General features: G+C 40.7%; 1 protein-coding gene across 15 annotated transcripts in view; it reads left to right on the top strand.

Annotated features, from left to right (window-relative positions):
- LOC115591711 (receptor-type tyrosine-protein phosphatase F-like) overlaps positions 1 to 13,286 on the top strand; it is a 309,359-nt gene that overhangs the window by 260,269 nt on the left and 35,804 nt on the right. For 8 of the 15 annotated variants that reach the window (XR_003985993.1, XM_030433938.1, XM_030433935.1 and 5 more), the window contains 2 exons: positions 4,008 to 4,127; positions 11,576 to 11,730. Coding sequence is in view for 12 of the 15 variants with exons in the window: in XM_030433938.1 (XP_030289798.1) it covers positions 4,008 to 4,127; positions 11,576 to 11,730 (275 nt within the window). In the remaining 3 variants the exon portion in view is untranslated. The other 7 variants (XR_003985994.1, XR_003985995.1, XM_030433934.1 and 4 more) reach the window with 7 other exon arrangements.

The raw sequence follows: 13,286 nt of genomic DNA, 5'->3' as shown, positions 1-13,286 counted from the left end.
TGCCCTTGAGTGCTTTGAAAGGTGCCTTTATATAAAATGCACTATTATTATTATTATTATTAGTCTCCTTTGCCAAGCGTGTGTATTGAGTGTTGATGTCAAATCCACCTGTAGCAACAGTGAATTATAAATCTAGACATCATTTAATTTTTTTTCCTGCATTCAAAGATAAAGCGAAGTTCAGCATACCCACTGAGACAGAAAAATATGTGATGGATGAAAATTACATTAAATTACAGGTGTAAAAGTTTTTGAAAATCATGTTGTGTTCCCCCTTTTCAGACTCTCCTGTCCAGTCTACATGCACAGAAACCTTGTCACTATCATCACACTAATTGGAAAGTGATGCTTCTCTGTTGTCCCCAAAAAGACAGCGCATTGATGATGCCTTTCTGATGTTCCCAAAAAATCAGCACATGGATGACAGTTCTTCACAGGCCAAAAAGGATATTTGTTTGCAGAAAATGTATTCTTATGTTGTAAATATTGTATATTTTTGTCATACACATATTTTGGTTTGATGGCCATTTTCCTTTTTCCTGTTGTCAAGCTTGTCAAAAAATTTCTGGAACAAAAGTCTGGAGGGGAGAAGATACTTAAAGAATACACAATAAAAGGAGAGATGAAGGACCAAACACGCCATGATCTCGTCAGTATTGTTTTTGCTGATACGGTGGAAAAGTATGGGTAAGTAAGTAAAATGCTTTATGATGCATGATTTAGTGAAGAGAATTTTCATAGTATTAGATAGATCAAGAACATTTTGGTCACAGAAACAGATGATTGCTCAGCTTTAAAGGTCCCATATTATGAAAAACACATTTTCACTGGTCTCTACGTATGTAAGCTGTGTCCTCCCTGAGCCTGCCAGGAATGAGGAAAACAATCTAGTCCTGCATGGTCTCTGCAGCACACCCACTGGTAAACTGGTGCTCCTGTAGGCTGTTCAGATTCAGCTCCTTTCGTTACATAACGAAATTTAGCATTTAAAGGTGCAGGCACAAAAACAGCCTAAAATTCAGGACCACGGATGTGTTAAGGGCAATGTATATCGAATACAGAGTTGTTGAACCTTTGACAGCTGTGTGAAACTGATGAAAAACAGTATAATTTGGGACCATTAACGATATACTATATTTATACAACTTATAGACTGTTTTGTCACAATTTTTTTAGGATCATAGTATTTCCTTTGCATTGGTTAATACAGTTAAGAGAATAAAGAAAACTATTATGCCCTAAATTGGTAAAGCAATGTAGCAATTATACAGTGCCATTTATCCCCACAGGCGTGCTCCACCAATGGACAAAAGAACACAGTATGCATTGGGGATAGTAAAACTGTTCCCAAAGGCTATGTGACTATATATTTTTGAATAAAGTTAACCTTTCCCAACACTTAAGATTATAGCAATGAAGTTTCTTAAGAGTAATAGAGACAGGCTTCTTTTTTACCAAGATCACTAGGTGTGTAGGCTGCAAGGGGGCAATTAACAGTCTTGATAGTAACAGCGAATGCAGGATTGCAACCAGTGTGAGCAATATTTTGTTTGTAAATATTGTTAACAAATCAATAATATTCTGATGCATTTTGGAAGTCTTACACTTCCTTTCTACACATCTTTATATCATGATTCAGGCTGAAACTATTCTTTATGCATTTCCAACTTTGTTGATATTGTCTTTAGGAACACTTTTTTGATGCAGACAGCAATGAGGGCTACATTGCCTGGAAGCTTAAAAACACACAATGAGAACTCAGCAGTGGTGGTAGCAGTGGAGGTAGGGGAAGGAGCTCTCACACCTCAGTCAGCAGCGGACCAGAGTTGGAGGAGACCAGCATCGCGAGGTGATATCTCTATTGAAACACAGCACAGACAACAATCAGATCTTCATGAAAATGAGAGCAACCTTCCAGCACAGACAAAAAGTGATCCATGATCCTGAGCAATGTAGCACAGTACTTAAAGTGTTCCTGAGGTTCCTTGACACAAAAGGCCTGGTAAGTCCACATATGTTATGTTAACAGTGTATTCCCTGTCAAGGTCAGCTGTGTAAAGATTAAAAATTGTCACCTCCTTCCACTACCACCATCATCAAATACACTTGCAAGACTTTGACCTGTTGTATGGAGCCGAGACTTCATCAAAACTTGTTGAGAAATGGGGAACACTCCTAAAGGCAAAAGTAATAGAGCAAGCCAAAGAGGACAAATGGCTCTACCCCTGAGCCATAGCCACCCAGGAACAAGGAGGGCAAGAAGCTGAAGAAGAAAGAGCCAAAAGAGAACCCAGAAGAGCAGGAGGACCCATACTGTGAACCTCCAGCATGTTTGGAATTGATGGTAGGGCAGGTGTGTTGATTATAAATGAATAATTATTCATAATAATTATCAAAATGTGCCTTCCTCGACGGCGAGGAACCTGGGCGTAATCCTTGACAACAGACTGTCCTGCACCCCACCATCACTGCTGTGGTCCGATCCTGCAGATTTGCCCTCTACAACAGGATCCGGTCTTTCCTCACAAAAGACGCGATGCAACTCCTGGTCCAAGCTCTGGTCATCTGGATGCAGCGTATCAAGAACAGTGCAGCGCGCCTCGTTTCCCAAATTCTCCCATGTGACCCCCCTCCTCCATGACCTCCACTAGCTTCCTGTTGCGGCCGACATCCAATGTGAAAAACAAAGCAAACAAAGCCCTCTCAGCAAAGTCCGCGACTCCTCTCTCTTTGGCACCTCAGTGGTGGAACGAACTCCCGACCAATGTCAGGACAGCAGAATCACTCTCCATCTTCTGCAAAATACTCAAGACTGATTTGTTCAGATTTCACTTCAACCCCGCATAGCATGATTCCCCCCCAACAGTAATGTTGATGAAACACCAAAGAAGAAGAAAAAAGAAAAAAAAAAAAAAAAAGGGAGAAGAAAAGAAGATAATTCCAAACAATCCTGGAAGGAAGAGGACTAGTACAGTTTGTACGCATTAAGACCAAGACCATCTGTCTTGACAGGCCGGTCACCAAAGTTTGCCTAGAGAGAGGGCCATAAGAGCCACAACAGTCCGACAGACTTGAATCATGGAACTTTTTTACTCGATTTTAATTAGACTGACTGACCACTTAATGCCGAAAGAAGAAAATGAACATTATACACTAGTTTGGAGTGTAATTTACTTCAGGATGCTTTGGCTTGTTTTCTATATTATAAATTAATTAATTATAATTTCATAATAATTAGGGGCCAGAATGTAGGAACCTTATATTTGGGGTAGATTTGTTTTTTATTTCCTGTAGAATTCAATAAAACCTTTTAAACAGAACAACTTGAAGTGGACATTATTCATTGGATTGTGGATGTCTGCTGCAATATGTCCATCTAACAAGTAGTTTTCAACATACTCTGCCTTGGACCAAATTGTTAGATCGATGTTGGACTTGAGAGGATCTAATGAACATCTCAGGCCTTAGCTCGCAGGCCAGAAAATGTACAAATTTTGAACAACCAGTGTAAGGTTTTCAACATTTAACGATAATTGTGTAAACAATATAGCGCCTCTTAAATAATTTCTGTTTCTTTTCATTTCCACATTTTCATAGCAGGTGATGTTAATTCACTTTAATGCTGGTTGCTATCCGTTTTATGGTGGGTGGCGACCAGCAAACAAAAGAAGACACCGCAACAACCTAGGGCTACATTGTGTGGCTACTGTCAGAGGAGATGCAAATGAGGGCAAGACACTCTGTCCATGGTGCACGTATATTTTGTGATGATGTTGTTACCATGAATTGTTTAACCAAACTTATAATTTCGACAGCCCTAAACCATATACCAACATACAAATACTCTCACTACTTAGTTATACCACAGTTACTAATGAGTATACATTGTAATTTGTGTACACATACATCCATGCAAACCCCATACATGCTACATACATTTGTACTTAAACAATTACATTGTTTGATAAAACAAATAACACATAAAATAAAACTTTGCTTTCACACAGGTGAAATGTGACCAGTATTGGCCCACTCGAGGCACAGAGACATATGGGACGATTCAGGTGAACATGCTGGACACTGTAGAGTTGGCTACATACACTGTACGTACATTCACCCTCTATAAGGTAAGAACTTTAAATGTCTTGTGTTTATAAGAAGTCAATCAATCAACACTATATAAGAATAATAATTTAAAACTAAAACATGACAAAGGCTTATGAAGTGCATTAGTCTGTTTGTTTGGTCTTTTTGACTCCGGAACCGTTTTCCTGATGGGGGCAGTTCAAAGAATGTGTGGAGAGGGTGGGAGGCGTCCCTGATGCGCACTTCTGTAGTCATCCAGGGTTTTCGTTTGCCACATGCAGTGAAGGTCTTAATTACAGCAACATCCTCTGTGCATGTTGCAATATAGCTGGTTACCACCTCAGCATACTCTTCAATGTCTATCTAATCTCACTGGGAGGCTGACGTGGTGTTTATGTTTATGACGTGGCAGTCATCCCATCATCCTGTCCAGCTGTATGAACGCAATCTGTGATATTGTCCTGGAGCCATGTTTCTGTGAAAGCAAATGCTCAGCAGTCTTACCACTCTCAGTGGTATTCTCTCAACAGACGTAGCTCACCCAGCTTGTTGTCGAGTGAGCAGAAGTTGGAAAGTAGGAGCGATGGTACTGTCTATCTGGAGGGCATACTGGCTCTCTTTCCCCTCTTTTGTTTAGGTTAGCACCACTTCCGCCTTCTCCTCTTATGGTTTGCTGGTTCCAGTAAGATCCCTAGCTGGTGCAATATGTCCAAATCATAGTCAAGTGTCACAGTTTTAGCAGCCTGCGTTACCCTGCTTTTGAGTAAAGTTTCACGGCTGTAAATTTTGCAAATTGAACGTCTGGGTAAGGTAAGACACCCAAAGATTTCACTTTCAAGTATGACTATGGTTGAGAGCAAGCAAGTGTTAACTCATTGACATCAGATGACTGTGGTCATTTGTTCTAAAAGAGTAGCTTGTCATTTTAATCTGATGGCAATTTAACTTGTCAGTCTCATGATATAATAAACACGTTGGTCATTTTTATGTCAAAGTCATGAAGACACTATGACTACATCAGACCTATTATGTTTCCATAACACTTTGAACAAGTCACAAACCTGACCTGAATACTATCAGATTAAAGTTAAGGCTGCAGCAGCTGCATAAGCTGAAACATGCAGAGAAATAGGTTGTGCTTTCATTGTCCATTACACTCACAACAACCACAGTCATTAAAGCTTGATAAAACAAAATAAGGTATCAGTGATGTTGCCTGTGAGAGAACACAAAACATTCTTTTTGCTGAATAACATAACGTTTTTTAATGTTGTTTCATTCCAATCAAATCAGGCGATGTGGTGAAAATTCAGGTCTTTCCATTCAAGTTAATGTGGGTAGTCCATGGAGTGGCACTCCATCACTCCCACACTACGGCACAAACCTGCCTGATTTGGTTTGAATTTCCTCTAAATCATTATGGCTCTGTCTCATGTGTCTGTTTAAAACTGTCAGGAACATTAACATATGACACAAAAGTACCACTTTGATGGACAAATGAAGCAATTATTGCGATCATTGTTGCAGACTTCCGTTAAACACTCTGAGGTCAAAAAATGTAGGTGATGTTAGATGACATCATGAAAAGTGCAGAATGTTGGGGACTTCCGGTTTGCAGCCAGCGAGGGAGGACATGCAAACGTGAGGTCCACAGGTGTACCTCAACAGTTACTTCTATTCTCCGTTAAACCTTTCAAAACCATGATACCAAAAACTTAAAAAAGTAGTCTCTTTGTAGTGGCGCATGGCACAGTATAACTTAAGGGGTCTTAAGGAAATTACACCGCTCTCTAAGCGAACAGCCAGACCCATGCACACAATCAAAATGGCGATCGGCTCTTCGAAAGGTGGAAGCCCTTCTCTTGAGGCAGTGATGGCAGCCATACAGGAAAGTAAGGAAGAGATATCAAGACAGATAGATGCCAAAACTTCCATCCAGTCCTCGCTTTCTAAAATTGAAACGGCGATGTCAACATTAGCTGACCAAGTCGAAGAAATGGAGGGACGCATATCAGCAAACGAGGACAACATTAAAGACGCCACCACGCACATTAGGAAACTGGAGAAGGAGGTGCAGTCCCTTAAAGATAAAGTGGACGATTTGGAGAACAGGAGCCGGCGTAACAACATCCCCGTAGGCCGGGATGCTGCAGGATTTTTGGAGCGAGTCTTACCGGAAATCCTCGGCATCGAAAACTTTCCTACCCCCATTACCTGCGAGAGAGCCCACCGCCTGGGAAAACCCCCCGCTGGCGGAGGCGACGTGCCAAGGCCGAGACCCATGATCGCAAAGCTCCTTAACTTTAAGAACAAGGAGAAAATAATGCGCCTAGCCAGACAAAAGGAAGAGATTCACTACGGAAACCGCAGGGTCTACATCTTCCCAGACTGCAGCCCCAGTCTACAACGCCTTAAAGGCGCATTCAAGGATGTTAAAAAGAGCCTTCGGGAAAGAGGAATTGCGTATTCCCTGCATCACCCAGCCAAACTATGGATTACGCATGAGGGAAACATCAGGTGGTTTGCATCACCTTCCGCAGCGGCGGACTTTTTGAAAACTATTGACAATAACAATTGTTCGAGCAGCTGAGCTGTCACAACGGTATATGCCGCGGAGGTCTCTTACCTGGCTGCTCCACCGGTACTGCTGCGACGCGGAGGGGAGGATACGCATAAGTCAATTTGCGGACTGCAAAGGGGCTCATATTTAATTTCTGAGATATGTTTGTCACTGAGTAGGATAGAAATTGTTTTAAGAGCCCAACTTAATTTCCATATTGTTTACAATGACTGTGCTCAAAAGTGGTGACAAATGGACAGTTTGAACTCGCATGAAGCTGATTTTCATAATACAGTGTGAATCTGGCTAGACATGTGTTTAATTCCTGCAATACTTCTGCTCTGTTCCCGATCCCACTTTAGATATGTGGATATAAGATTGTAACCCTCCCTGTTCCAGGTGGCAATTTAGCCCTTTATTGAATACAGTAGTAGCTATAATAATGGCTGTTTCCTCCGGACCTCCTGTTCTCTTTTCAACATGTAACTGGCTCTTAGAATACGTACCATGGTTTGATGCTTATTATATTTCCTTTTTAACTGTTGAGAGGTCGTGCAGAGAGAGTAGAGAGTTACGTACCCAATAGGGATGTTCAGTGTTAAGGGTACCATTGGGTGGGTTTCTTATGGGGGTCTGGTACGGTTTTCACTTAAAAGCATTGTTTTTCACCTAACTTTCTTTTTATTTGTAGGCACTGAGGCTCCCAACTTAACTATGTCACATCTGTTGCAAAGTCATGACTAGCCATTTAAACTTAATTTCCTTGAATGTCAGGGGAATCAATTCTCCAATTACAGTCCACTGATGTTTCATTTATTCAAGAAACTCACCTTTCCGATGCAGAACATATCAAACTAAGGAGAGACTGGGTGGGACATGCCTTCCACTCCTCATTCAACACAAAAGCTAGGGGGGTTGCCATCCTTATTAGTAAAAAATTGAACTTCAAATTAATATCAATAGAAAAAGATAATCTTAGTTAAGGGTGAACTGAACTCCAATAGGGTTACACTTGTCAATATATATGGCCCCAACCATGACGACCCTGCCTTTTTTAATGACCTTATATTAAAGCTTGCTACTGCCGAGGGGTACTGTCTGGTTGGTGGTGACTTCAATTTGGTATTGGACCCCAGTTTAGATCGATCCACGTCAAGATCTCTTAGTCGCTCTAAGGCTGCTTCAGTACTCCTCAGGGGGATGAGGGATTTGGGACTGTGTGATATTTGGTGACAGCTTAACCCAAAAGCTAAAGAATTCTCATTCTATTCAAATGTTCACAAGTCGCATTCCAGAATTGGCATGTTTTTAATACCTCACAATATGGCTGCCAGAATCACTGATTGTTCCTATCTATCAGCTACATTGTTCGATCATAACCCCATAAAAATGGCCTGGGAAATTGAGGCTATACAAATGAAGCCCTTTACCTGGAGGTTTAAAACATATATGCTGAAGGACCCTGAATTTATTAAATTTACGAGAGCCCATATTGACTTATTTATGGAAACGAATATAAACTCCTCATCTCATGCTTTTATATGGGAGGCCTTAAAAGCCTATATGAGAGGCCAGATCCTATCATATAGCTCTCACAAGATCAGGGAAAAAAAGAAAACTCTTGCAAATTTGGAAAATGAAATTAGAGATGCTCGCACTAAAAGCGAAGTGGCGCTTAACACACTGTCTTTAAAACGGATCCAATATGATAACTTATGCACTAATAAAGCTTCAGCTGATTTAGCCAGGACCAGATATCATTACTATGAATTCGGCAACAAAACCAGCAAGCTACTAGCTTGGCAAATTAAAAGGGAAGACAATGAAAAAACTATACACTCCATTATTACAGACGACGGAAGGTCCCTCCTTAACCCGCATGATATAAATCGGGAATTTCAATCATTCTACGAGACACTTTATAAGACGGAACATGGGATTGAGAACACCAAAGCAACAACATTTTTAAGTTCATTAACCCTGCCTAAATTAGACCCTGATGACAAAAACATCCTGGATGCCAATATATCTGACAAAGAGGTCCTTGATGCTATGAAATCCCTTCAGAATAATAAAGCCCCAGGGCCAGATGGCTTTCCAATCAAATTTTTTAAAACCTTCTCTGATAAGCTTATAACCCCTTTAACAAACATGCTCAACGAAGCACTGATTAATAAAACTCTCCCAAGCTCTTTGGAATTAGCCACAATAATTTTACTACCAAAACCAGGAAAGGATCATCAAAAATGTACCTCTTATCGCCCTCTCAGTCTTCTGAACTCAGACTATAAAATCCTATCAAAGCTAATTGCATCAAGATTGGAATGTATAATCCCAAAAATTGGTAATGCTGATCAGACTGGTTTTGTTAAAGATCGATATGGATCGGACAATGTGCGCAGACTTTTTCATGTTATCGAAGCAGCCCACTCACAAAAGGACCCCATACTAATACTGTCAATGGACGCGGAAAAGGCGTTCGACAGGATCGAACCCAGCTTTATTTTTCAAACTCTCGAAGCAATGAATTTTGGAACTAAATTCATCCACTACATTAAAACACTGTTTAACGGCCCCAAAGCACAAATCTTAACAAATGGGGTCTTATCGGATATTTCTGATAGCCATAGAACCTCTGGCAATTGCTATTCGCTCTAACAACACAATTACTGGCATTAGATTTGGGAAGACTGAGCATAAATTGGCTCTGTACGTGGATGATTTATTAACATTTGTTGCTGATCCTGCAAAATCTCTCCCCCCCTCTTACATTGTTTTCAACAGTACAGTGCAGCTTCTGGCTATAAGTTAAACCTTACAAAGAGCGAGGTCCTGCCTCTAAACATACAGGACAACTATGTCAAGAACTTAACCAAACCTCTGCAGTGGCACCCCAGTGGACTTTAATACTTGGGTATAGCAATTCATATTTCTGTAGATAAAACCCTTAAAGAAAATTATACCAATCTCTTAAACCAGGTTAAAATAGACTTGCAAAACTGGAGGGACCGTCCGTTATCACTAATTGGCAGAGTTAATTTAATTAAGATATGCATCCTCCCCAAATTCTTATATCTTTTTCAATGCATTCCATTTAAAGTACCCAAATCCTTTTTTGTTGACTTAAATAAATCTCTAGGTAGCCTTCTTTGGAAAGGTAAACCCCCCAGATACAAACTATCAACTCTTCAGGCCCCATACTCTAAAGGAGGGTTAAATCATCCCAATTTTAGATGCTATTACCTTGCAGCTCAATTTCGCTCAGTATGGTGCTGGCTGAATGGGGACAAATGTGTGGCAGGTTGGCTTCCTTTTGAACAACACCACTTAGGGCATGTCCCGCTGAAGTCTCTTCCTTTCCTAAACTCCAAGAAAATACTCGTAAACATTAGCAAGAACCCTATCATTTTGAACTCTTTCTCTGTATGGCGTGAAGCTCACACTGTCATTGGTCTGAACATCTCTCTATGTCGTAAAACTCCCCTATATGATAATCCTAATATCTCCCATCATATTACAGATGGTATGTTGAGCAATTAGGTTAGCAAGGGCATTAAAACAGTAGGAGATCTATATATCCAAGGTAAATTTTCAAACTTTCAACAGCTGTCGGAGAAATTTAAACTCCCCAAAAATAATTTATTTAAGTATTTTCAAATTAGACACTGGATCCGCAATATCCATTCAGACTTTCCTCACATCCCCTCGGAATCCCCGTTTGAAAAACATTTAACGTCTGAAACATTAAATACTAGTAAAGGGCTGATATCTGCTATCTATGCTATCCTAAATAATAACCTTACAATATATAATAAAATTAATACAAAGAAGAAATGGGAATCAGATCTTAACATAATGTAATATGCTTGAAATCTCCCAATCAGTACTTATCTCAACAAATCACAGACGAATACAGTTTAACATTTAATAGAACATATTATACTCCATATAGGCTGCACAAAATACATCACAACTCCTCACCAAACTGTCAGAGATGTAGAACTTGTGAGGGAGACTTGTTCCACATGCTCTGGAAATGTCCTAGCTTAGATACCTATTGGAAATACATCATTAATATAGCTTCCAAAACTACAAAGGTCAAGATCCCCCCCAACCCGAGGATATGGATTCTGGGAGACATACAAACTCTAAATGCAAGCTTTACAAAAAAATATTTTATATTGCTCGCTGGAACAGCTGGTAAAAAATTTATTTTGCAGAATTGAAAATCCGAGTTTCCCCCATCGCAGAGACAATGGTTAAATGAATTAACATCCTACAGCACACCTGAAAAAATCCTATTCAGTGTGAGGAGGAACCCAGAGAAGTATGAGAAAATATGGGGCTCATTTCTGGCCTTACTACCATCACTACATCACTTTAACTAGTTTGTCAGTATACAACCTGCTCCCCTGTACTATCTTGTATATTACACTTGTATGAAGTTGTGATTATTTGGGACCTCATACAGCACTTGATTGTATTTTATTTTGCTTTTCTGATGTATCCAAAGGTGAACTTATGCAACTGTTTATTTATCTATTTATTTATTTTATTCTTACCGTACCAGGGATGAGGGTGGGGGTTGGCGAGGGGTTATGATTTTGATTTTGTATTTGTGTTCTTTTTGTGTGTCTTGTCAGTATCTTTATGTCTACAAAAGATTTCAATAAAAATATCTTTAAAAAAAAAAAGAGTGCAGAATGTTACCATTCATCACAAGCTCTTTAAAGATGAGCTCAGAATGCAGGCTTCAATATTACATTGTTTTAATCACATTAAACAATGATTGTTGAAGTCTGATAAATTAGTAATTGCATTTAGTGATTTATATTATGGTAACATAAATATTGAATGGAATTCAGGGTGTTAACCACATTTTTATAAATTATCTAACGTGTGTTAATCTGTGTATGGGTGCTCCAACAGAATGGCTCCAGTGAGAAAAGAGAGGTTCGACAGTTCCAGTTCATGGCCTGGCCTGACCATGGTGTGCCTGAGTATCCTACCTCAACACTGGCCTTTCTACGCAGAGTCAAGGCCTGTAATCCTCCAGACACGGGGCCCATGGTAGTCCACTGCAGGTGAACTACTTCATCCATCAACACAAAAACATTAATACATCTCAAACTAAGTATGTGTCAAATCTAACATAGAATGAAACCCCCTTTCCAGTTTCGTCTAACTACATGTTATAGGTGGCTTTGTAATGACATTTTTTCTTTGTTTGCCCTTATATTAACCCGGATGCGAGAGGACACTGGCGTGAATATCGCCACTTCTCAATCCGTTAGCAAAACTGCTTTTTTTGTTGAAAAAAGAAAGCCAAGTTGTCTCTAGAAGTGCTCTCTTTCCTCCTTCTCTCCTGTGGACTCTATTTCAAGAAGCCAGGTCTGGACCCAGATGACTTACATAACTACCAGCTAATCTCCAACCTTGTTTTCCCAAGCAAACTCCTAGAAAGAGCAGTTGCCGTCCAACTCCATCACCACATGTTCAACCATGAGCTCTATGAACCCCTTAAGTCTGGTTTCAGGGCACGCCATAGCACAGAAACTGCCCTCATCAAGATCACCAACGACCTCCTCATCGCTGCCGATTCTGGCTACATCAATACTCTGATCCTCCTGGACCTCTCTGCAGCCTTCGACCGATCTCCCACATGATCCTCCTCACATGACTACCTTGAGATCACCGGTACAGCACTCTCCTGGTTCCAGTCCTATTTAACAAACAGAAAACTGTTTGTCACCATTGGAGACTCCAGTTCCACCCCAGCTCCAGCCAACCAAGGCGTGCATCAAGGCTCTGTGCTTGGACCCCTCTTCTTCACAATCTACATGCTCCCCCATGGTCTGATAATTCGCAAACACAGTCTCAACTTCCACTCCTATGCTGATGACACTTAATTATGTCTCTGCACCAAACCATCCACCCAGCTACCCCAACAGTCACTCGTCAACTGCCTGTACAATATTAAATGCTGGATGAAATCAAATCAACTCAAACCAAAGACCAATAAAGCAGAGCTCATGGTTGTGGCCTCCAAGGCGCTGCTCCAGAAGGTTGGAGATCTTCTCCTGGATGTGGACGGCTGCTCTATCTCCCCATCCACGGAAGTCTGCAACCTGGATGTCGTCCTTGATTACCATTATCCTTCAACCACACATAAAATCCATCACAAAATCAGCTTTTTATCGTCTTTAAAAACATCTCCAGACTTCGGCCCTCCCTCTCCGAACCTGTGGCTGAGACCCTCATCCATGCATCCTTGACTACTGTAATGGAGTCCTGTCCGGGCTCCCTTCCAAAACCCTGAACAAAAGCCCTGGCAACACATCACCCTCACTCTCATCCACCTTCACTGGCTCCAATCACGCATCACTTACAAAATTCTCCTTCTGACCTATAAAGCTCTCCATTCCCTCGCCCCCAATATCAGTCTGATCTCCTTCACCAAGTCTCAGAAACTGCACTCATCAGGCACACACCAGCTTTCCATCCCTCACACCAAACTGCAAACCCTTGGACACAGAGCCTTCTTTCTTTTTTTTTAAAGATCATTTCAGGCATAGACACCTTTATTTTGACAGTGGATAGATAGGAAATGGGAGAGAGAGGGGGGTGTGACTTGCAGCAA

This window comes from Sparus aurata, chromosome 11 (genome assembly GCF_900880675.1).
Source record: "Sparus aurata chromosome 11, fSpaAur1.1, whole genome shotgun sequence".
Lineage (NCBI taxonomy): Eukaryota > Metazoa > Chordata > Actinopteri > Spariformes > Sparidae > Sparus > Sparus aurata.
Note: the sequence above shows the minus strand (reverse complement) of the source record. Positions and strands in the feature narration are given on the sequence as shown.